At 56.1% G+C, this 23,573-nt stretch overlaps 1 protein-coding gene across 3 annotated transcripts; it reads left to right on the plus strand.

Moving 5' to 3' along the window:
- The first annotated feature begins 1,157 nt into the window (after positions 1-1,157).
- SLC16A1 (solute carrier family 16 member 1) lies at positions 1,158-22,633 on the plus strand. 3 transcript variants are annotated; one of them, XM_090025748.1, is made up of 5 exons: positions 1,158-1,243; positions 14,021-14,278; positions 18,490-18,633; positions 18,965-19,837; positions 20,556-22,633. In XM_090025748.1, exons 2-5 carry the CDS (start codon positions 14,062-14,064, stop codon positions 20,831-20,833), a joined length of 1,512 nt encoding a protein of 503 aa, XP_089881874.1. In that variant the 5' UTR covers positions 1,158-1,243; positions 14,021-14,061; the 3' UTR covers positions 20,834-22,633. The 3 variants fall into 3 exon arrangements, with proteins under 3 accessions (XP_089881874.1, XP_089881873.1, XP_089881875.1); XM_090025747.1 differs by lacking the exon at positions 1,158-1,243 and adding an exon at positions 12,685-13,004; XM_090025749.1 differs by lacking the exon at positions 1,158-1,243 and adding an exon at positions 13,074-13,419.
- The last annotated feature ends 940 nt before the right edge of the window (positions 22,634-23,573 follow it).

Genomic DNA, 23,573 nt, shown 5'->3' on the forward strand with positions numbered 1-23,573 from the left:
CCTCTCCCTTTCATCTAGATCAGAACCTCGGGCATGGAACAGCTAACTCACCAAACTAGTCGCCTAATTAATCCTCGCGAGAAGGACTCCAGGTTGCAAAAGGCCAGGGACATGCATGAGAAAAAGTGCTAATGGCTACTTGATGCTTCATCAGTGGCACAGAGGCGCTCCTGCATGAAGGATGTCCTCTTTTCCTGAGAGTGAAAAGCGGAAAGGCTGTCCTCAAAACGGGAGGTGAGGAGTTCAGCTATGCAAGAGGCAGCCCCGCTCCGCTGTTTTTCTGCCGGGCTTTATCACAACAACAGCTTCGGGGTCCTCAGTGCCGGGTGCGCGCTCCAGGGCCCCCTCGCAGGGAGCAAGGCCACAGGCTTATGAGCAAACCAGGGTCCGTAACATCCTTGGATTTCAGGAGAGGTGCAGCGCTCATGGGGCCATGCAGAAAACTGCTTCAGTTGGGTGGGGACAGAAATCATTATTGATTTCCAGAACAATACGGAAAAAAGTTCGCTGTCCAGGCAAAATGGGAAGCGCCGTGCAAAGCAAGGGACCGATTACATGCGGATCAACGCCGCCTTGAGTGTGCGTCTTGCACCCCGCTTCCTTCCTCCGCAAGTCGTGATGTGAGCTCCGGGTCGTGCAAGCTTGTGCAATGCGTCTGCTCTGGGGAGTCGGGAAGGCTCATGGCGGGCTCACATGGCTAGACCCGGCCCTGATGTTCGCGACAGAGCCACGAGGCCACGCGCTCCCGCCTGCCCCCCGTTAGGCGGGTCGGTGGCGGGGCGGGAGCGGCGCGCGGGGCACCTGCGCCCCTCCGCGGCCCGCGCTGCCAGCCGGCCGCCGCTGGACTTGGGTGGGCGTCAGAGGGGACTGACTCTGTCCCCCGCTGATACGAAACCCAGCGCCTTTATGGCTCTGGGAGAGAGAAAGGGCGGGCATCAAGGTGTCCTCTACGCTCTTTCCCATCTGCACGTGTCCTTGCACCAGCGTGCGCGCCCGCTCCGCGTGTTGCACTAGCCCGGGCGCCTTCCGCGCGCTCCCCCTGCGCCCCGGCCCGGCCCGGCCCCCCGGCGGGGCGCCCGGCAGCGGCGGGGCGGCAGAGCCGGGCGGAGCGGAGCGGAGCGGAGGGGGCGCGGGGCGGGCGCGGGGCGGGGGGCGGCCCGGCTCCGCCCCCGGCGTTGCTGATATAGGGGGGCGGCGCGGGGCGGCGCGAGTCGGGCCGGCTGCAGGCGGCGGGGCGGCGCAGGTAGTGGTGCGGGCAGCACGTGGCGGGGACGCGGGCGCGGGGCGCTGAAGCGCGCGGTCTCGGGCCCTCCTGTGCAGCGCGCGGGGGGCCGGCGGCGGCACGGGCGGAGCGCGGGCCCTGCCCCGGCAAGGCTGGTGCCGCGGGGGCACCCGCGGCGGGAGCAAGCCCCCCGGTCGCTGTCCTGCGGCCGCCGCGCCGGGCCGGGCCGTCCCGTCCCGCTGGGGGGCGATGCTGCGGGCGGAGGCAGAGGCGCGCCCGGGGGCGTTGTTCCTGGAAGAGCGGCGGCTCCTCGGAGGAAACGTCCGTGGGCGTCTTGTTCTCTTCAGAGCAGGATGTGGCCTCTCAGGGCAGTCCAAGCGCACTGAAACGACCTCATCCTGGCCCGAGGGCTTGACTCCTCAAGGCAGAATACCTGCAGAAACCTGAGCTGGCCAGGGCGAGTCCTCGAGGAGAGAGGACAGGTCACAGTTTAGTGTCTTCCTTGAGGACAAAAGGAGCCCGCCCCTGCCCCTGCCCCTGCCCCTGCCCCAGCGCGACACTGCAGGCACCTCGGCGCGGGCAGAACCCCCCTGCCTTAAGCAGCGCAATGCAGTGCCGTGTAGACCCAGACGGTGCTTCTGGGGTATTCCTGCCCCCCCGGCCCTGCGGTGGGGCTGGGAGTCTCGGGTCCTCCGAGCAGCGCCGCCAGTCATCCCTTCTGAAACGAGGCTGCTGTGATTCAGGGCCTGAACCCGACCCGCTGGGCGGTCTCGTCGGAGCACCTGCCACAGGCGGTCTGATGCACTTGTCTTGCAAGGACTTTGTCTTTGTGCTCAGCCCGTGTGTCTTAAGTTTCTGAAATGGCACTGAAGAAATGGGCTGACACGCTGCTTTAGAGCTGCTCTCGGTTTGCTGAGTTATACTGGTCTTTCTTCCACGTGTGCGTAGAGCAGTCTGAGGGCAGGGACTGCTGGCGGGTTCTGCGGTCTGTGCTAGGCCAGAGCAGCGCAACATCCCCTTTGGCTGTGGTCTGTGAACCGGCAGGAACGCGGCTGGGGTGCAGGTCAGAGCTGGAGCGCCGTGTGCCCGGGGCCGGGGCAAATCCCAGCTGCAGCCGAACCTGTGCGAGCACATGCCTTGTTGCTCCATTTTTCCAGGTATTTCACAGTCAACTTGTGCTTGAACTGTTGCTTGCAGTAATCCTAATGCATAACCCCTTCAGCACCTGGCGTGCACAGATACATCACAAGGAGACTGTGCCAGTCCCAGCCATTACATACAAGACAAGACAGAGCATGCGAGTGCAACTGGGAGCAAACAAAGGAATGGTGTCCTTGTGCTCACTGCTGTATTATGAGATTTGTATAGCTTGTTCTTCCCCAGCGGCAGCAAATAATTGCAGGGTGAGGCTCAGTTGCTTTTTGCACGCTGTTTATAAGGCTTTGGGTCTTTGATAGTTAATCTCCTGATGCTCATTCTACCTGATTACCTAGAACACTGAGCTACTATAGAAAAACACTGTTTTGGATGGTTGCACCAAAATGAGACGCTGGAAATCTCCCTGAGTAAGCCACAAATTTGACTTTTATGGCTGCCTCTCTTCATCCTGAACATTCCTGATTTTAAATTCACATGTCACTAATTGGAGCTCAGTTACGCTTCTACTTGTTTAATGCACCAGTGAAATAAGGCAGTTCAGAGACAGCCTGCACTGTTCTTGGCTGCCTGCATGCCTCGTTATCCTAAGGCATATGGTCTCGGAGCCCGCCTGCTGTGTCTGGGTACAGCTGGGGAGTGGGAGAACACTTAGAAGAAGATCTGCCGGAGCTGCTCTGAGTTAGATCCTTGACAGCATAAAAGTGGAGGCTTCCACTTTCCTTTTGGGGTTTTGCTTCCTCTTCTCAAAGCCCAGTAATTTGGGAAAACTGACTTGGTGGTTGGTGGTGGTTTTAAATTCAGCTGGCCACCTGTTTGGGCTGCTGCACCGTAAGCTTCCCCGAGCTGTCTCGGATGTGCCCTCAGCCTACCCCAGCTCCTCAGGATTGAGAGCACCGGGCTTGTCAGACCCTAGAGGCCTTCAGCCAGCCGGAGCAGCCCTCTGCGGGCTAACAACATTTTTAGGAAAAATTTTCTCACGAGGAGGGTCGTAAAGTACTGGAACAGGCTACCCAGAGAGGTGGTGGACTCTGCGTCTTTGGAGGGGTTTAAGACCTGTCTGGACAAAACCTTCTCTGGGATGATGTAGTTGGGGCTGGTCCCGCTTGGAGCAGGGGGCTGGACTAGCTGTGACCCACTGCGGTCCCTTCCTACCCGCATTTTCTGTGATTCTATGAATTGTGCTGATTTTCCTGGCAGCTAAAGGGAAAAATACCCAGGAACATGTACTGAAAACTTCAACAGCTTAATTCTGCCTACAGTTCTCTGTATATTTGCAGAGTGGCACCTAGGTCGCTGCTGTGAGTTGAACTACACAATGTGGTGCTGGCTTTATTCTTGCAGCTGAAGCTTTATGTTGCAGCTGGCTTTCTCCTGTGGAACAGGGGATAATGAGGACTTTGAACAGTGCATGTCAGCCTCTTCCCACCGTTCAGCGACTCATTTCTGAACAGCACTGTTTTAGAAGTCGCTGTGGCATAATTGTCTTGCAGGCAGAGGTGGCGTGTGCGTGGCAGCATCTTAGACTTGCAGAACAGTTGTAGTCCCAAGTCCAGGCCAGGCCCCGATAGCATCCAGAGTGTCTTGTCAGGTTGAACGTTTCAGTCCAAGGTGAGAGGCTGTAAAGCCGCAATCACGCGGAAGAGCTAGCTCGGACCGATCCTCCGAGTCCAAGACACAGCAGTGCTTGCAGGTTGGACTCGAGTGTGTGGCTGGCTTTCCAGATTCTGGGCTGACCGTCCTGCAGTCTGAGAAAAGCTGGATTTCTTCCTCTGGAGTAAAGTCAGGAGTGTGGGGGGCAGCAGCAGGCTGTGCTGGTGATGCAAATGGAGTGTCACTTTTACTCATTCTGATAACTTCTCCCTCCTGCGTGTGTGAGAGAGATCTGTCATCCCTGGAGGTTTCTACAGGGCACAGATGATTCACCCAGTCGAGGCAGGAGGCTGTGTGGGAGGGAGCACGCAGCAGCCTTGTATAACAGTTCGGGATGGGAAACTTGAAGATCCTAGACGCATTCTGGCCTTTTAAGAGGCTGTGGCCGGATGCTTGGCGTTCCTGTGCCGCTGCGTTTTGCCCGACGGCTTCTGAGCCGGAGGGTAGCACGGGTTGTATTTTAAGGCTTTCTCCAAGGGTTTTGTTGGAGAGGCCAAATGAAGCCAAACGTGGGCGAAACCCTGCGGCCATGCCATGGTTGTAGCTTGCACAACACAGGCAGGGGCTGGTATTTTAAGCGCTGTGCCTTGCAGACCTGCCCAGTGCGGGGGTGGGTAATGGGGTGGGTACGGACGTGTTGTGTGGCCTTTGGGAACTGTTTTTCCACTGCAGCTCGTGGAGCGCCCCCACCCAGATCCTTCTGCGGAGGGAGGACCCCATGCTCCATAGCTCATTTGTGATCCTCGTGGAAAGGGTATGCGATTTCGAACGTCCTGCTCTGTGCAGGACACTGCTGCCGTTCAGGCCTCCTGTGACTGCAGACACAGAGGTGGTTGGCAGCAGGGAAGGGATTGTGAGGTGACAGGTCAGCAGCAGGCCCTTGACCGTGTGTCGCCAAAGTCCAAGTTGCTGATGGGAAGGTCTGGGGGGCGAGGTCGACATAGGCAATGTTTGGTCTCCAGCCGGTGGGACTCTGCGTTCAGGTGCTAGCAAACAGCTCTAGAAGTGCCTGGGATCAGCTTCCGAAGCTGTCGGTATCTGCCTCTTCAAAGACCCGATTCCTCCTTCCTCACTACCACCGCTGGGGCAGCTGAGCCCGGACCCCGCTGGTGGAAGCTCGGGTGTGTACAAATCAGGTGCAGAAGGTGGCTGACTTCTTCAGGCGCGGTGGGGCTCTGGGGAGCTCGGCAGCACAAGTTCACCCGGGAGCGTTGGGGTCGGAGGGGAGAGCTTTGGATCCACTGCTTGGGACTGGCTCTAAAAGAGCTTTATTGAGCTCTTCTTAGCAGCTTCCTTCAAGCCCGTGCTGCCTACTTGTTCCTGGTCAGGCTCATGGTCTAGGCATCCCCAGTGGTAATAAATGGTCCCCCTTGGATGTCACCTTCATCAGCATCCTTGTGGAGTCCTGTTGAACGTGGCAGCTCCTGGGGACCCAGCCCTGCTAGTAGTGGCTCTGGCACTGCTGAGCGTTGTCACTAGCTGAAATCTTAGGGGTAATTAATGCCTTCACTCCTGCTTGAGCACAGCTTAAAGGCCATCTATCTAGCAGGAGCCTCCTGTCTCCGTGCCAGGCGGCCTCCCAGAGTCTCAGCTGGTTTCTCCATGTTAGTTCCCGTGCCTGCGCTGCCCTTCGCAGCTCCTAAGCCAGTGATCCCAACCTTCGTGGCACAGCGGGCACCATTTTGCTCTGCTTTCCCTGCCCATCCACTTGATTCCTGTGGCCGCTAGCAGAGTTGGAGGGTCTCACGGGCATTGTGTGCTAGGAGTTGTGGGCTGGCTAACACGATGCTGCCTAGTCCTGCCTTGGCTAGTGACTGCTGGCTGCAGGGGAATTCAGGCTGCTGGAAGCATAAGGGCCTTAAAGAAAGTGAGTGTTTTTCCTCTGCAGACTGTGATCTTCCTACCACCCGTCTTGAATGAATTCTCCACACCCTCCTCTATACCAGGATTGCTGTTCAAGACCTTGGGCCTGCCACTTCCACTGCCTGGAGAGAGCAATGGGCAGGCTGCTGGGTGCATGCTGTTGCAGGGCTGGGGACCCAACATATGCAGCCTGTCTCGTGGGAGACAAAGGGTGCTTGCCAGCCAGGCATCCACTTGCAATCCTATTCATGCCTTAGACAATCACTTGCTCCGGACGTGACTGGAGTGTAATGAGGCTGGCTGGTGTGTGTGGCAGCTCTCGGGGAATATTGTGGTGAGGGCACGGTGGAGACCGCGCAGTGCCCCGACATGTGAGGAGGCCCTGATCTACGTGCCGATCTAACGGTGCTGCTTTGGCTGTGCTCGTTACCATGGCGGATGGGCTGGTCTCGTGCCGCCGGCTCCGTCTTCCTCAGAGGAAGCATCGTGGCAGGCTGGGACCTGCCACCTGCACCCCCGTGCTGAGGGTGGAGGCAGCTGCTGGTGCCTCTGTTTCATGAGGATGAGGTGTTGCTTTTTGGGCATCTGCCTGTCTGCTACTGAAGGCTGGCAGGTAGGCAGCGACTCCCAGGAGCTGCTCCGTTCCTGATGTGGCCTTAGCTTTGGGGGAGGTGGCCCAGGCCATGCCCACTGGTGATTTCAGACTCGCTGCCTGGCGAGGAGCCTGGGGGGTCTGCAGCACGATCAGGGACAGGTGCCTCGAAGCCCTCGGTCTGCTGGGTGCTGACCTCGCCTCACCCCCGCCTCGGTAGCTGGGCAAGCCCTCAATTGGGCATTGTTCAGCTCTGAGCCCTTGCGAGTGCCGGAGAGTCACGTATCTCCTTGTGCAGCAAGGATAACGCTGCCTCCTCCCCACCGCAGCCACGGGTAGATTTACACCCGGCCTAATTCTCTAACCAGCTTACATGCACCGAATGGGCCCCTCATTAGCTTGTAATGAGCTCTACTTGGAAGCCTTCCTGTCCGGACAAAAGCCGAGTTTGATGCTGTAAAGCATTTCTCACTAAACCGCTCCTAGCTGGAGGGAAAGCTCCACTTTGCTCAATAACGAGATCAAAAGCCAGGCAGCACAATGGCTTCCCCTGGCTCCACATGGCAGGGGCTGGGTTCCCCCCCAGGCCTGCCCGGTGCTGCGTTGCCCCCCACGCTGCGGGCAGTGTACCTAGAGCTGGACGGTGAGAAAGGGAGTCTGCTGCGTAAAGTGACCTTGCGCTATAGAGGCTTCAGGCCTGGATAGGACGTGGGGGCTGTTTTCCACCAGGGGCCATAAAGCAGCTGCTGGGAAGGCATCTCGCCTCCCCCTTGGTTTTATCTCTTGGATGTAGCTGGGTTGTAAAGGTCTGTTCAATGTTGACCTTTTAATACCCAGCATTGTACAATCCCCCTCTCCCGAACCTGTCGGTGCTGACTCTGCTGCCTCCCACAGCAGCCGGACCCAGCCTTGGCTTGGTGCCGGGAAAGCCCTGTTCTCCCGGCCTGGGAGCCTGCCTGGGGAGGGCACCTGGGGTGTCTTTGGGAGCCCTGCGGGACAGCCCATGGGGTCTGGCATGTGCTGTGGGATACCTTGAGCTGCTTTGGCTAAGGCAGGGCATGCACGCCTATCTCAGTGTGGGGCAGACTGTGATCGGCTCCTGTTCAAGGTGGGAAGTAGTGCTGGGCAGGGCTTTCCCCCTGAGGGTTAGGGATGGTGGAGGGCAATTGTGCTAAGAGGGGCGGGGCAAAGCCTACCCGTGTTGTGGGGTTTTAAGAGGATGTGGGCTTCTGGGTCCAGCCGATGCTGTATGCACCTGGCTCCGTTTGCCTTCCTGCAAGGGGAACAGAGCCCTTTGCAAATGGAAGTGCAGTGCCTTCACAAGTGCAAACTGGAGAAGAGGGAGGGGGTTGAGCGGCGTTTGGAGCCGGGCAGTGCCAGCCTCCCATTCTTAGAGGCAGGTGTGGGTGGCGCGAGGTGCTTCTGTGTAGCTGTGTCCAGCTGTAACCAGATGGCAGAGCAGCAGGTGATGCCTGGATGACCAAACCTTCTGCTTTCGCACACAGGCCTCTTCCAAAAGCCTGCTGAGTCTTGTCACAGCCGGCTCCTGTTTTTCAGGAGCAATTTAACATTGCACTTTGCCTCTGAGGACAATGGCAAGGCTGGGAGAGGAGCGCTCCGCTGGGCTGCTCACACTGCCGGGCTCCTGCTGACACCCCTCCACAGGGTGCTGTGTACAAACACCACCTCCTTACAGCTCTGATGGCACGAGGATATCAGACAAACCGCAGCAAATAGGAGGCAGGATCCGGAAAAGGAAAATATTTGCCAAATGCACAAGTCTGTAATCCATGGGAGGATGGACAAATGTAAACACCTTGGTGCGAGGCCTGAGAAAAACCTTGGCAGTTCAGTTCTGGGTCTCGGGCCACAGGCAGCGAGGATGCAGGATCGGGTGGCTCGCTGGAGTAGGAATAGCAGGCAGCCCTCGGGCCAGGGGCTGAAGGGTTTCCCTGTGGGTACCTCCAAAGTGTGGAACGGGTCCTAACCGTGCACAGGAGGCGCGGGGGATGCCCTGGGGCTAGGGTCAAATCTGACTGCTAGGGATGTGCTCTGTGATCTGGGGCAAGTCCCTTCACCTTTCTGGACTGCCCTGCCTCTTCCTCCTAGCCTTGACTGACCTGTTCAGCTCATCAGCTCTGGTTGTGGGTAAATACAGCACCAGCATCTTGGTGCAAGCGTGCAAGTAGTACCAGTTCAGGGGTTGCCCAGGAGTGGGCACGATAGGAAACCTGTGAGGGTCTGGGTGGGTGGGGAGTGTAGCAGAGAGCCGCTTGTCGTGACACTTAGACCTTGCGGCGCTGCAAGCACGTGTCTCCCTTCTTCAGAGGGATGGAGCGCAGCTGTGCAGGGTGCGTGACTGCACGTGTGGGTTGTGCCTGTTGTTGTTGCCTGCATCTCCTCCCCCGTGCTGGAAATCAGGGCTGGGGTTATTAGGTCTTAGAGGAACAACATGCTGCTGTTGAGTAGCAGAGGCAAAGGCTGCATGTTGCCTGCGCCCTGGGGCGCACAGACAGCCGAGCTGGCGCACGGCGGCTTCCCAGAGTGCATCGCCTTTTGGGGAAAAAGGCTTGGGTTGTGCAGGGGAGGCTCTTTGCCAGCCAAGACGAGGACGAGGAGGAGGAGGGCTTGCCAGGACGCCGTTTGCGTTCTGACAGCTGCTCAGGATGCCGGCGTGCCATGGGGAAGGGTTGTAGCAAAGCGGGGAGAGAGCCGAGCCGATCAGACCCCGGGAGGATAAAAAGCCTTCTTGGTCCTCCGTGCAGGATGGCTGTCCTGGGCCTTCACAAGTGGGCATTGTGCAGAGATTTTTGTGGATGGTTGGCTCCAAAAATATTTCCCTGCGTTTACAGGGTGTTTATAAAAGGAAGTCTCTGTCTTAGCTGTGGAATTCGGCCAGGCTGGGCTCTTTAAGGACACAGTCACTCGCTGCATTGTATAAGCAGATATCCTGGATATTCCTCCTAAAGCCTCCTAAGTTTGAGGAGGGGAACAGCCCCTGGAGGGTCCACACCTGGAGTTACCTGTTCCCCGATCAAGACTTCTTGTCCGCCTGTTGTTTGCTTGCCAGGAAGGCACAGGCGGAGTTGCTTGATACTGCTTATTCCTGGAGATTTATTAAGAGTTTACGGCACAGCAGATGTGATGCTTGCAGTCTTCACTCGGTCTCAGCTTTAGTTATGGCATCTACAGCTACTTTACTGCCTAATAGAGTAAATTGTAGCTGACTGCCTGGTAGTCGTGAATTGGAGATCTAAACACGTCTGACACGTATCCCCTTTTCCAAAACTGGTGTCATAACTGTTTCCCTGACTTCTTGGGAATTTCCATGCTGAACTAACTGGCTGCTTTTGAAGTGTGGTTTCTCTGCTTTGACTAAAAATTCTTCCATGAGAGGGCATAGAGCATAAGGGAAAGCTGCAAGGGTTGAGAGAAACTTTTGTTTTTTAAGATATATCTTTCTTGATTGCCTTTAATGGCAGACAGAGCTGCAGCTGGCTGGCTTGTGGAAAATAGCAGACCGCCCCTTTCTGCCCTTCAGTCTGCCTTGATGCTCTCCGATCTAGTGAAACCCTCCCTCCATTCAGGATTTTCCACTGTTGAAATGGGGGAGGATCAGAGGTGGGGAGCGAGTGAGAAATGACCCCCCTGGACATGGTCTTCCAGCTGCTGCCGCGGGAGCTGGATCTGGAAAGGGGAAGGGGTGTTTGGGAAAGGAGCAAGTCACAGGACGTTGTGCAAGTGATTGCATTTGAATGGGGGAGTTCAGCAAACCTTATGAAAGCTCAGTACAACTCACACAACAAGAATAGGTTGGAAACTTCCTTACGCAGTTTGCGCAATTCATTCACTTGCGTGCTTTCCGTGGAGTCGGGTTGCATGGAGCAGCACCGGAAGACGGGGCGGTCACATCCAGAGAGCTCATTGACGTTAGGGGCTGGAAGGGGCCTCGTGAGATCATTGATTATCGAGTCCAGCCCCACTGCCAGAGGCAGGAAGTCTGCAGGGTTCAGATGATCCCAGCAAGATAAACATCCAAATGCCTTTTGAATGTGTCCCGAGTAGGTGCTTGCCCCACCTCTGCGGGTAGGCTGTCTTGGACACTCGGACCGTAAAGGCCCTTTTCCTTATATCAAGTCTGAATTGGTTTTCTAGAAGCTTGTGGCCGTTGGACCTAGTTTCCCTTGGGGAGCCCTGGTGAACGCCTGCTCTCCCAGACCCTGACGTGCACCTGCTATACGCTTACAGGCAGCCGCCAAGTCCCCCCGCGCCTTCTCTTTGCCAGGCTTTTGATATCCACTTGGATATCAAAAGCAGCATGATGTCCCTGTGGCTGTATCCATTGGCAGTTGTACCCTGCACACCCCTTGTCTGGCGCCACGCTCCCCCCGGACTGCGAGTGCATCCTGTCAGCCCTGCGCGTCTTCGGTGGGAAGAGCACTTGGGCCGGCCGCGCAGGTTTGCTGGACGAGGAGACCAGGCATCTGTGCCAGTTGGGAGCTCTTCTCCCAAAGGCCTGTGGGCTTTAATCTGTATTAAGGCCCTCCTTTGTGCAACTTTGCCTGTATTGAACGAGGCTCAGTGGTAGTGGAAGTCACCCGATGTGAAGGTGGAATAAGCACTCCCTTTGGCTGGGCAGATCGGGGCAGCCGCAGGGTTTGTTTAGCAGGAGTGCCTTGGAAAGGACCCTTTCATCCAGCCTACAGCATGACTTGCTTCTGCTCACCGTGGTCGCAGGCTGCGCTGGTCAAGAGTCGGTATAAGTATCTATCCAGCAAAAGTGAGTGGTGCCTGGATCAGGTGGACTGAGTCTGAAATGGCATCAGTAAAACGTTGTGCAGTATTTTGTTCCCCTTGCTGCTGGATGTCAGTCCAAGGCACAGGCACTTGTGCGAACTAGTCTGCGACGGCTTTCGCAAATCTCTCCTTCGATATGGATCCACATTAAACTGCCAAAAGCTCTTGCCCATCAGGCACGGCCAACAGCAGGAGGCTGGCGGCTTTTCGGGAGCTCTGGCAGGCTTGGCCGGAGCACCTCCCTGCTGGGGTGGATGATTCAAAGCCCTTTAACCTGCAAGCAAGATGGGACAGAAAGTGAGTCTGCAGGGCATTGCTGTGTAGACCGGGGCATGCTCATGCTAGCCCAGAAGCAGTGCAGCCACGCGGGTCAGTTAGCCTGACTCCGCTGTCAGCCTCAGCCAGAGCGAAGCACGGTGCTAGAGCAGCTGCCCTACTTCCAGCAACAGCTAGCCCGGTTATCTTGGCACAGCTCTGCCCTGAATTCTGCCCCCAGGTTTCTGGTGCTGTAGGTTGCACATCCTGCAGCGGGCCGATCTGAAGTTCAAACCAAACCAAATGTGATGGTTTAAAATTGGGACTGGGCAATGCTCAGCATTGTGGTCTCCTGTTCCAGTGCGACACGAGCGCAGTTTAAGTGCTGGGGAGGCCTGGGCTGGCTCAGGTTGCAGGAGCTGGTGCGGGGGTGAGGCTGCCAGTCTCAAGAGCTGGGAGACGGGAAGACATGGGGGCAGTCGGAGCTAGTGGGCCGTGCCCCGATGGGATGTCTGCAGGGAGATGCCCACTGGGAAGAGGGCCCTCTCACAGCGCTGAATGCATGCAGCAGCCTGCCATAGCCATGCAGCCTCCGAAGTTCAGGGCAAAGCCTGTCCCTGCTACCCAGGACATTTCCTCAGGCTAAGTCTTATTTCCAGCACATCCCACCGTGTCTGGAACATGTGCGTGTCTCTGCCTCTAAGGGCCTTGTCTTGATGCGAGATGGTGGCAAGCACTGCAGGCATCTTGATTCCTGGGAACAGGGCTGTGTCTAAGTGGTCATTTCCTTTCCTTGCCTTGGCTTGGCTTCCAATGCAAACTCTTCTGTGGCTGCAGCCAGATGGGATTAACTTCTGCATCGCTTCTGCTGCTAGCTGACCCTCTGGCTCCGGGTTGTTGGCCCCAAAGCATTTAGAAATCCTGAGAGGGCCCCAGAATAGCATGGAGCATTTAGAAAAGGTGGTGGGGGCAAGGCTCTGCTTGCCTTTCAGCTTGTGAACCTCCAGAGTGAGTCCACTTCACGTTTTGAAGTTGTCCTTCCCACAGCCAGAGCCCTTTTGAATGAAAGACGAGATCCCTTTGTAGCCAAGGGGCTCTGCTGTGGCCTGAGCCAGAAGAGGGGGGGAATGTGAGCCCGGCAGTAAAGCTTTGGGAGCTGGCAGTGCTGGGACCCCCGGGGTGGTGGGGAATTGGGATCGGGCCATGGCGTGTGCTGGGGGAGAGGCTGATGGGTACGGCCGGAAACCCAGGGAGAGGTCTGGGAGGGCCCCAGTGCTCCCGGCAGCGCGGAGGGGTGGGTAGCGAGGCTGTGTCAGAGCATTTGCATCCAGGCACCTGCTGAAACTTCCCTTTGTTCGCCCGCGTGCTATGTTTAGCTGCCGTTGGTGACCTTTTTGCGGCTGCTTCGTACGCTGCTAGCCACCTGGCTCCTGTCTGTCTCTGAGGCAAGATCCAGTTTGTTTCGGGGTGAGTGTCTAAGACCTGCCTCTTCCTGGGGACTCGGTCCTGCTGCGACCTGCTCTCCGGCTCATCAATGCGCGCCTCTTATCTGATATCAGCTGCCTCCCCTCACACGTGGCCAGCCTGCACTTTCTGCTTCCCATTTGCTGTCTCGCTTCCCAGCTGTGTCACTGCATCTTACTTGTGCAGGGTGTGTGGCTGCAGGGAGGCTAAAAGAGGAAGTGGCATGGAGTAGAGCCCGAAAATAGCCTTCTCTGCAGAGCTGAGCACAGCAGGGCAGGGCCCGTGTGCGCCTGCGTCACCGGCAGCTCTGGTGAAAGCGCAGCAAAGGCCTGGTAGTGCTTGGAAGTGCGGTGGCCCCTGCTCTGGACTCTGCGTGATGGGAGCGGCTGCTGAATCGTCTCCAGGAAGGGCCATGGCAGTGAGTTTCCAAGCATGGACCTTCACCAGCTGAATGGCGTATGCCACCCCGTGCTCCCTGCCAGGGGTCAGGCCAGTGCTGCCGAACAACCCTCTCCTAAATCTGGGCCCGATGTGCTGCTTATGTAAAGCTGCTTTTGGTTTTCAGCCGCACCGGTGCTCTTAGTTCACAACTTGCAAAGCTTGTGTGGCTCAGCCTGCGACTAGAAAATGGCACATTGAATGCCCATCTTGAGACGCTGTCCAGGATGCTGTGTTTCTGGGGGGCTGAATCTGTGCTCCTCACGGGGTCTCTGCCTGGGAATCTTACCAGTCAAGACACCCCAAAGCACTGGCCCTTGGCAAAGCCTGGCTCTTATCTGGGACAGTTAGGGTTCCTGGCCCTTGCTGAAATCAAGGGGAACTGCCCAACCCCATCCTGACCTCTTTTAGATACTCTTGGTGTTTATGTGAGTTTTTCTGTAGCTCTGCTCCACCCCGGATTGGGGGCTCCCTAGAGGGAGCAAGGGAGGCCATAATGGTCAAAGTTGCTGCCCTGTGGTGTGGGCTCTAGGATAAAATGCTGCTGTTTGCTGAATACTAACACCCTGTCTTCTCTGCAGATCCTTGAACCCCAGCTACATCAGCACTGACTTTGCTCAAGATGGCACCAGCAGTCGGAGGCCCCCAGGGATACACACCACCAGAGGGAGGATGGGGTTGGGCTGTGGTCATCGGTGCCTTCATCTCCATCGGGTTCTCCTACGCCTTTCCCAAATCCATCACAGTGTTCTTCAAAGAGATTGAGGTCATCTTCAACGCATCGAGCAGCAAAGTCTCCTGGATTTCTTCCATCATGTTGGCTGTTATGTATGGAGGAGGTAAGCCAGCAGGCCTCGGCAGCAGTGCCAGGACCTTTATCTTGATGCCTGGGGAGGTATCTTCTTCCTGCCTCTGACCTGACTGCACCTTACTGGGATGCTTCAGCCAAAACCTCCCCAGCGGCAAGCATGGCCTCCTGTCCGGGTGAGCCTTTGGGCAGCTGGCTAGTTTGGAGGAGTTTGGCGTAAACCTGGCTTAATGCCTCAAATGTGTGAAAATGAGGTTAATCTGTCCTGCCTGTCCAGCAAAGCTGGAAGTAAAGTCTTTCCGGGGAATTATCAGTTTACATAATTCTGCACTTGTCCTTGTTATCGTGGCTGCTGACATCTTGTATCTGCCTCTAGCATGCTGGGCTGCTTGTAGATAAGTACTGCGCTGCAGGCAGGGGTCTGTGCCTAGCACTTCCTTAGACAAGGCGGTATGCCAGCTTGCAGAGCTGTTCTGGAAGCGTGCCAGCTCGCGCCAGCTGTGGATGTGGCCCCCAAATCTGATCCAGGCACTTGGATTGCTCAATCAGTTGCTCTTCCTCACACCCAGTGACTTTGCTTTGTTGGTTCTTCCATCGCTGCGTTGTGGCTTCTGACCTGGCCAGCACTAGCGGGGTGCCCGCACTGATTTTTAGCAGAGGGTACTTTGCAGTGCTAGCCCAGGGCAGTGCCTTGTGCTCCCACTTAGAGGAGGAGGATGGCAACACAGATCCAAAATATGGGGAAATGCATAAAAACTCTGGAGGAATCCCCTTGTCCCAAGCTTAGGAGCTAGTTTGGAGCCTTATCCCCATCTCCCTTTACACCACCTTTGCCTCGCTGGCTCTGACCATGCAGGGTAACATGGGGGATTCTTGCCCTGTTCCTGACCAGGCCTTGATTTTCTGCAGCTGCCTGCAAACACCACTGCAAATGCTGGTGACATGGGAGACTAAAAGCTGCGGCCCCTGTGGCACTGCTGTGGTGTCTGGTGCTGAGCGGAGCAGAACTTGTGTGGCCACTGTCCACTGGCAAGCGGCTGGACTCTTGCTTTGTATTTATGCATCCGAAGCAAGTGACGTCAGCCGGCGAGTGAGGCACGAGGCTTCCCCTTGCAGGGCAACAGCTCCAGCATTGTCCTCCCTCAGCTGGCGAGGCTGCCGGCACATTTCCCTGGTCCCCTGTCGTAACAAGCTTGGAAACGGTGACCGTGGGTCTTAATGAGACCGACTGAGCCATTCTGTCTCTCTTCCTCCCGTTCCCTCCCCAGTGAAAGCAGTTCCCTGCACTTCCCTTGGGAGCTGCTGTCCCAGTGCTTCTCAGTGGCTTATAGGGTTGTTGTCAGGATGGAGCCAATCTGCAGACACTTGCAGCTGGGACGAGCCTTATGCTTGGACGCAACTCGCTGCCCCGGCTCTCCTTAGAGCAGTGCCCCCAGCACCATGGCTGGACTCCCAGCCTCTCCCAGTGCTCGGAACTGGTTTGTCAATGTGCATGTGACCGTGGGTTGAAACCTCGCGGGGAAAGGGCAGCATATGCTGCAGGGCTGCCCCAGGGGCCCCACAGTGCTTACTGCCTCTCACTTTGCATAGCCGAGAGTCATGATATTGCTGCCACTCCTCCCCCTAAATTACCATGTTTGGTTCCTGGAATGAGATGAGTCATTTGGGCATCCCAGGCATACTTTGCATATGTAGTCTGGTCTGGGAGTGTCCCTTCTGGGAGGCTGTGATGTGTGTAGTGCTGATACACATACAACTCCCTTCCCCCTCCCAAAGATGCAGTGTTTCCCTGCAGGTCTCTGTGGGCCTGCACAGACCCAGCAGGACCTCTGAATGTCGGCTTGGCTGAGACTGGCCAGCAATCACAGGCACAGTCTGTTTCCTCCCAGACCCTGGATCCTGAAAAGTACATCTTTCCAGGAACTCTGTTTTCTTTAGCACAACGACAGCGTGTCTCCTGGCAGCAGGAGCCAGACCCATGCCGGGGCTTGCTTTGGCTTGCTGCAGAACAGATGCAGGACAAGCAGCAGAGCCGGCCGGCCTGTTTCTTCACACACACCGGGGAGTGAGGGCAGGGCGGCACCTTAGGGACCATCTGATTCAGGGAGGCGGGAGCCTGCCCAGCTTTATGTTGTGTCCTCTGTCCAGTGGAGTTCAGGCCAGCTCCTGCTGGAAGGGCTTTGGCCCTTTGAGATGGTTTAGAGCTTGGGTCCAGCCTGGCGCGCAGGTCCTTCTATGCACGTCCCTCTTTGCTGTGCTGAGAGGGTGCTGTAAAGCCAAACTGAGCAGGTGGCTCCGTCCGCGGCTTTGTGGCTGTTCCCAAGAGGGGGTGCAGTGCCGTCCACAAAGCCTGGCTTGGGACACCAGGGAGCAAGCGAGTGATCAAGGTACAGCTCTTAGCTGGTGCCAAGTGCCCGTGTGGTGGGTGGGGAGGTCACCCCCGCTGGGCTGAGATCAGAGGGAAGGGTCTGCTCTTGTGGACCCTCTCCAGGGCCTGCCTCCGCTGCTGGTGGGCTGTACTGGCAGGGGTTGGACACAGGTGCCGTGCCGGGCCCTGGCACTATCCGTAGAGGCGCCAGGTATGATGGGAGGGAGGAGATGGGCCAAGCGCTAGGATTTGGGAATGCCCTGTTCCCAGCAGTCCCTCTTCAAACATTTTCCGGGCTCTGTTTAAACTGGGTGAGAAGGTCAAGTAGCAGTTGAGTACCTGTGAATAACATGTTGACGACCTTGCTGCTTGTTAATGGTGAAGCTAGATTTGTTAATATTCAATGGATGTTCATTCAGTGTATTTAAAGACCTGCTCGTGTCTGTCGAGCATGCACTTCTGGACTTAATGGCTGTTTACTTTGGATTACGGTTTTTGGTAATGAAGTGCGTCAGCTCTGGCCCACAGAGCGAGCTGCCTTCCCGAGCACCGGGAGAAATGCAAATAACCAAATGCCACTTGCACGTGTGGCTCTTTGGAGCTACTGTTCCTGCTGCCTGGCTGCGAATCCCTGCTGGCCTATCTGAGCCTTCCCACCTGCCTGTATGCTTCACCATGTGTTCGGTCTCATCCTCTTGTGGGCAAGCGCTTTGGGGCAGAGACCATCACAGACGGCATGCTTTTGTCGGGTCTGGCACTGCGTGGCTGCAGCATGGCTGGGCCGCGAGGCACCCTCATGTTGCAGTGACTGGTTCACCCCAAATCCCATTTGGGACGGCCACAGACTAGACAGCCCCTCGTGTTCAGGTTGGGCAAACTGTAGTCGGACTGCCTGGGCAGAAAGAGCCCCGCGCCCCAGATCGCCCCGGTGCAATGCAAGCATGGGGCTCTGTGCTGGGCCTTTGTGTTCCCAGGTCTGCCAGAGTCTCTCCAGGAGTCACTACTCAGGAAGCTCATGCTACTGTTTCTCTCAGGGAATCACTGGGCCAGGGAGGCTTTGTCTTGGTCCCCCAAACAGGAGACACATGTGGCTGAATTCAGGGAGTCTCTGAGGGGTCGATGTCCCAAGAGATGCTCACACAGCACTTGCCACCAAGGAGGATTCTGCGGGCCAATTTTGGGGGCTGGGGGAGTCTGACTGGCCCAATAAGGGGGCTCAGATGCCACGTGGGCAAAGACTTCTTTTTAAAGAGCAGCTGATTCCTGGAACATGCTTGTTCAGGGGCTGTCTCGCCTTCCACCCCCTCTTCATGGTGCGCGACAGCAGGATCTGCACGTGACTGTTGCGTTTGAAGTGGCAGCTCAGGGAAGGAACAAACAGCAGAAGCAGGCGCTAACAAGAAACAGACCCTCGCTCCACGCCAGCTCGGGTGGGGGCGGGCAGGCAAGGGAGCCCGAAACAGGCACACGGGGAGCTGACTTGGCTACAACAGCAGATGGGGAGGCCATGCTATGTCAGCTTGGGCTCAGGCTCCTGACAACCCCAGGGGCTCAAACTCCCCCATACTGCAAAGGTAACAGCACGCGGGCTCTCCTGGGGGTGTCAGGATGATGTCTTGGGGCCCCTGCAGACTCAACCTGAGCCCCAACCTGAGCCTTGCCCTTCTTTCTGATGGAGCTGGCAGCATGTGCGTTAGTCAAGCGTCTGCACGTCCTTGTATCTCCTCGGCAGGACAAGAGAAGCCGCCGCTCTCTGCCTGCCTGCACCTGGTTTTCACAGACTCCTGAGCAAAGTCTACTTTCTCCAGCACTTCCCCCTGCTCTCGTGTAGGCAGGCCAGGCTGAGGCTAACTATGCTTTCTGATGCCCTCTAGGTCCCATCAGCAGCATCCTGGTGAACAAGTACGGCAGTCGGCCCATCATGATTGCTGGCGGGTGCCTGTCGGGCTGCGGCTTGATCGCCGCGTCCTTCTGTAACACGGTGGAGGAGCTGTATTTCTGCGTGGGGGTTGTTGGAGGTGAGTGGCCCCTTTCCTCCCCATTCAGGGTCACGGTACAAACGAGACGCCTAGATTCTTGGTGCGGGGAGGTTAAACCAGTATTTGCAATTTAAGGAAAGACTAATACAGGTGGATAGTAATCCTTATTTGAGGTGCCCAGCCACAGCTCTTTATTTATAATCTGCTGAGAAAAATGTGTCTGGAAGAATTAATGCTGTGATACTTAATAACCTGGCCCATATCTCTTGCTCAGCCTTTTCAGCACTGGTGGCCCTTCCCTTATCCCATTGATCTCTAGAAGGGCAGAGCTCTTATGTCTGAATTCACCATATCCTTGCTTGTTTTTCAGGTCTTGGGCTGGCTTTCAACTTGAACCCAGCTTTGACCATGATCGGCAGGTACTTCTTTAAGAAGCGCCCGTTGGCTAATGGCCTCGCTATGGCAGGGAGCCCTGTGTTCTTGTCTACGTTGGCACCTGTGAACCAAATCTTCTTCGGTATCTTTGGCTGGCGGGGAAGCTTTTTAATTCTCGGTGGCCTTCTGCTGAACTGCTGTGTGGCCGGATCTCTGATGCGACCGATAGGCCCCAAACCCGACCAGGTGAAGAAAGAGGTTACTAAAGAAGCATTGCAGGAGGCCGGGAAAGCTGGTCTGAAAAAAGAGGAAGGATCTGGTGATGCCAGTGCAGACCTGATTGCGGGAAAGGCCAAGAAGGAGAAGCTCACAGTTTTCCAGACCATCAACAAGTTCCTGGACTTGTCCCTGTTCACCCACAGAGGGTTCTTGCTCTACCTGTCGGGCAACGTTATCATGTTCTTTGGCCTGTTCACTCCCTTGGTCTTCCTCAGCAACTACGCCAAGAGCAAGCACATCGCGAACGAGTCGGCTGCCTTCCTGCTCTCCATTCTGGCCTTTGTAGACATGGTGGCCAGGCCTTCCATGGGCCTGGTGGCCAACACCAAGTGGATCAGGCCCAGGGTGCAGTACTTCTTTGCGATCTCTGTGATCTACAATGGCGTGTGCCACCTCCTGGCTCCCTTATCCACCTCCTATGCCGGGTTCTGCATCTACGCGGGGTTCTTTGGATTTGCTTTCGGCTGGCTCAGCTCTGTCTTGTTTGAGACGCTGATGGACCTGGTGGGCACTCAGAGGTTCTCCAGCGCTGTCGGGCTGGTGACGATCGTGGAGTGCTGCCCCGTGCTCCTGGGACCCCCTCTCCTAGGTAGAGTATGGACACGGCTCTTGGGGAAGGTGGGAGGGGGCGTCACGTGGCATGCCGGCGGGGAGAGAGGGAGCGGTCCCGCAAGGAGGCTCACCCTGGTGAAGCCCAGGTGAGCCAGCCACACGCGGGCCAGCCCTTCCAGCAGCCCTGCGTCCTGCCAGGAGCCTATCCCCTCCGTGGGGAGGCAGCCTCTTCGCACGAGGAGCAGATGAAGCAGGACACCTCGGGGTGTTTCCCCCTTCCCCTATTGCACAGCAGACCTGCCTTGTCTTACCCGTGCGGGCAGGGGTAGAATGGGGATGGAGCCGGGCCAGTGGCTTGGGTGGATCCCCCAGCCTTGGGATTTCTTAGGAAACCTCTGTTCAGTTTTGGAAACGCCTCCCCAGTGCCCTCAGCCTGTGGCGCTTTAAGACAGAACAACCCTGAGCAGCCTGTTGCTCAAGGTGTTCATTTTTAAAATGGAAGCAGGGATTGATGACTGCTGTGAGTGTGTGCGTGCATGGCACCTGTGCCATTTGACCTGCCTGCACTTGATTTAGCCCTGGGGTTTTTATTGTGCGGCCTTACCCAAGGTTTTAAGCTTAGGAGAGTAAATGTGTGTGCATGTTCATGGGGAAAACCCTTATAGAGCAAGGCTCAGGCGTGGTAGTTCAGGACAAGTCCTACCCTGCAATGGGTCGGGTCTGTTGTGTGACACTGTCTCCCCTCTGTTCATCAGGAAAACTCAATGACATGTATGGTGACTACAAATACACCTACTGGGCCTGTGGCATCATCCTGATAGTCTCTGGGATCTACCTCTTTGTGGGAATGGGAATCAACTACCGGCTGCTGGCAAAGGAGCAGAAGGCAGAGGATAAGCTGAAGAAGGAAGGGAAGGAGGAGGAGACCAACCTGGACGAGGTGGAGAAGCAGAAGGAGGCAAACAACGATGTGGCCACCCTGCCACAGAAGAGCACGGAGGACGGGGTAAAGGAGGAGGAGAGCCACATGTGAGGGACCCGGTCTTTGGCGTCTTCCTCCTGGAGGGGTCGGAGGAAGCGGTCACTCGGAAACACTACCGGCAGGGCAGTTCCCCAGACATCGAGCCGTCGTGAGAAGTGTGTAAACCAGGTGTTCATTTTTAGCACAGCTCTTTCCATCCGCGCTCGGCCGCGGTCACAGAGCCGAGTGTGCAGTATCCTTGTATTGAGGGGTGGGGGGTGTTTTTATATGTTGGCTTTTTAACTGTTACATGAATGTACTAATGTGTGCCTTAAAGTTTCCACACCTGTTTGACTCTGGAGAAAGCCTTAACTCCACTTGGTAAACCATGATGTAGTTAGCTTTTTGTACTTTGCTTAGAGGGGGGTTTTAAAAAGCCATAAAAAAGGATACTGGATGAGATGAGGCTTGACTGCCTTCACTGCCATGTCTAAAATGAATACTGCTTCACATGCTTCTTACTGCCAGACTCCCTGTGGAGGTAGGGATATTTTTGTTGGGGTGGGGGTGGGGAGGGGGGACACGGTCTTTAGAATAAATACAAGCAGATAAACTCGGGTGCCTGAGGCCGTCTGGCTGTCTCGGAGGCCGTTTCTAGCACCTTGTGAACACTGTAGTTACTGTAGGTTTTTTCAGTCTCCCTTCCTTGTAGTGAATCTTTGTGAAACACTCTGAAACGGCTGCCCGAGAGGAGCGGATGGCACGCCCGCCGAGCTGTAACGCTCTCTTCTCTGCTCTGCTCCTTGGGGTCCAGCCAGGCTTCCATTGCAGGCTTTCCTCCCGCTCTCCCAAGTGGGGCTTGATAGCATGGGAAGCATTTGGAGTCCAGTCGGTGCTGCTTTTCCTGGCCAGAAGCCTCCCAGCTGTGTCCCTGACACCTTGTCTGACGGTAACACTAGGAGATGAAACGGATACCAGAGCAGGAGAGTGAGCCTGTGCCTACAGCCCCCCGACAGCGATCCCAGCCGGCCCGGGCTGGAGCCGTGCATCAGGCTTTTCCATGCAGCCGCGGAGTCTGGTTTGGAAGTCTCCAGCGCTGTCTCTCTTGAAATCCGGTGCCTGCCGCTGGCAGCCAGACCTGACTTCTCCCCCTGCCTGGCCCTGTCCCAGAGCTGCTGAAGGGACCGCGGGGCTGTTTGAAAGTTGCCTGTAGACTTGTTCTTCCTGGGTAGCCCTTTGCACAGTATAGGGCTTCAAACAGGGTCCTCGCCTGGCGTGGCGGGGATCCTGATCCTTGCAAAACTCTTACTCCAGTGAAAGCCGAGCTGGCTCTTAGTGAGGGGATCTGGATTCACCCTGATGTCTGGGGTGGGATATATAGTTCAGTGCAGTGGGGCTGAATGTTGTGCAGACTGAATGGGGCCAGATACAGGACAGAGGCTCCCACACTGGGCCAGGGACCAGCGATGATTCAAGGCCATGGCATGTGGCCAGTAGATCATACTACCCAGCCTCATCTCTTTCTGTTAGCATTTTGATGCCGGGGCACACTGCTCTGCAGGCCCGAGTAGCGTGGGAGCCGCCAGGATACCACGTTCTCCCACAGCCCTGAGACCGCAGAGCGAAAGCAGCAGATCTGAGTCCGTTCACTCTCGTGCCGCTAAGACGAGCCTGGTGGCTCACGTTGACGATGCCGAGGAGGGAGACTTGTTTGTATGTATTTATTTTTTTAGCATGGGTCAATATCCCAGCGTACGGGGCAGGGCTGAGCGAGCAGCCTGCGACTGACCCGTCGCCGGCTCTCAAGTGTCAGTGAATGTTGTTAGGAAATCCTGTAAGAGGCTGAGTGTGTGGTTTTTTTTTCAAATAAACTTGTTTTTGTATAATTGACCCACCACATGTTGAATTTTCTTTCTAGTCGATGATAGCAGCATCCTTTTCCATAGCTGTCTCCCAGGGGTGCACCAGTGGATGTGCTTTTGTAGGGGGAAATTCATGGAGGTTTCAAGCTGCAAACTCTTCAGGTTGGGCAGTCAGGTGGTGGTAGAGGTGCGGTGCCGTGGACTGATTTAACCCACGAGCTCGTGTCCTTGTCTTTGCAGGGAGACTGAGCTTAGCTGGCTTGTAAGATGGTTCTGACAGTCAGCAAACTTCTTCCTCGCTCAAATTTCTCTTGGTCTGACCAAGCACATCCTCGGCCATCCGAATGTCATTCACCTTATCCTTTAAATGCCAACCAGCTCAGAGCACTGCAGGGCTGTCTCTGCTGTGTCTAGGAAACGCACCGCACTGGGAGGAACTGAAGTCAAGAGAAACATTCAAACCCCAGGTTCCCAAAGCTAACATGATGGTCTAAAACACCAAAAGACTATTTTGTTCAAGTGCCGGCTGCTAGAGCGCCAGTGAGGGGCAAACGTACACCTCCGGCGGCTGTGCCTTTCTTTTTACAGTTGTCTCAACTGCAGAAGGAGGTTGGTGGCATGCAAGCCCAAGTGGATCCGGTCCACACACGGTGACTCGTAAATGGCTTTTCCTAAAGCCTAAATCTCTGATTTTTTTAGGAAAAAGATTGCATCTCAAATTGTACACTAAATAGGTAGGCTCCTGATCTAACAAAATCATCTCCATAATCTACCCTGGGAAACCCTCCAGAGCTTCCCCTCTGCATTGCTGTAGAAGCCTTTACTTTATCAACTTTCATGACAGAGACTTTGAGCTATATTTTTGCTGAGCAACAGAGTTTGCACAACTGAGGAGTCTAGGCAAATATTGCTAGTTTTTGTGAGTAGGAATGAAGCCGAATCCAGGTTTT

Source organism: Crocodylus siamensis, chromosome 13, assembly GCF_052110815.1.
Source record: "Crocodylus siamensis isolate JL-2025a chromosome 13, ASM5211081v1, whole genome shotgun sequence".
NCBI classification, from domain to species: Eukaryota; Metazoa; Chordata; order Crocodylia; family Crocodylidae; genus Crocodylus; species Crocodylus siamensis.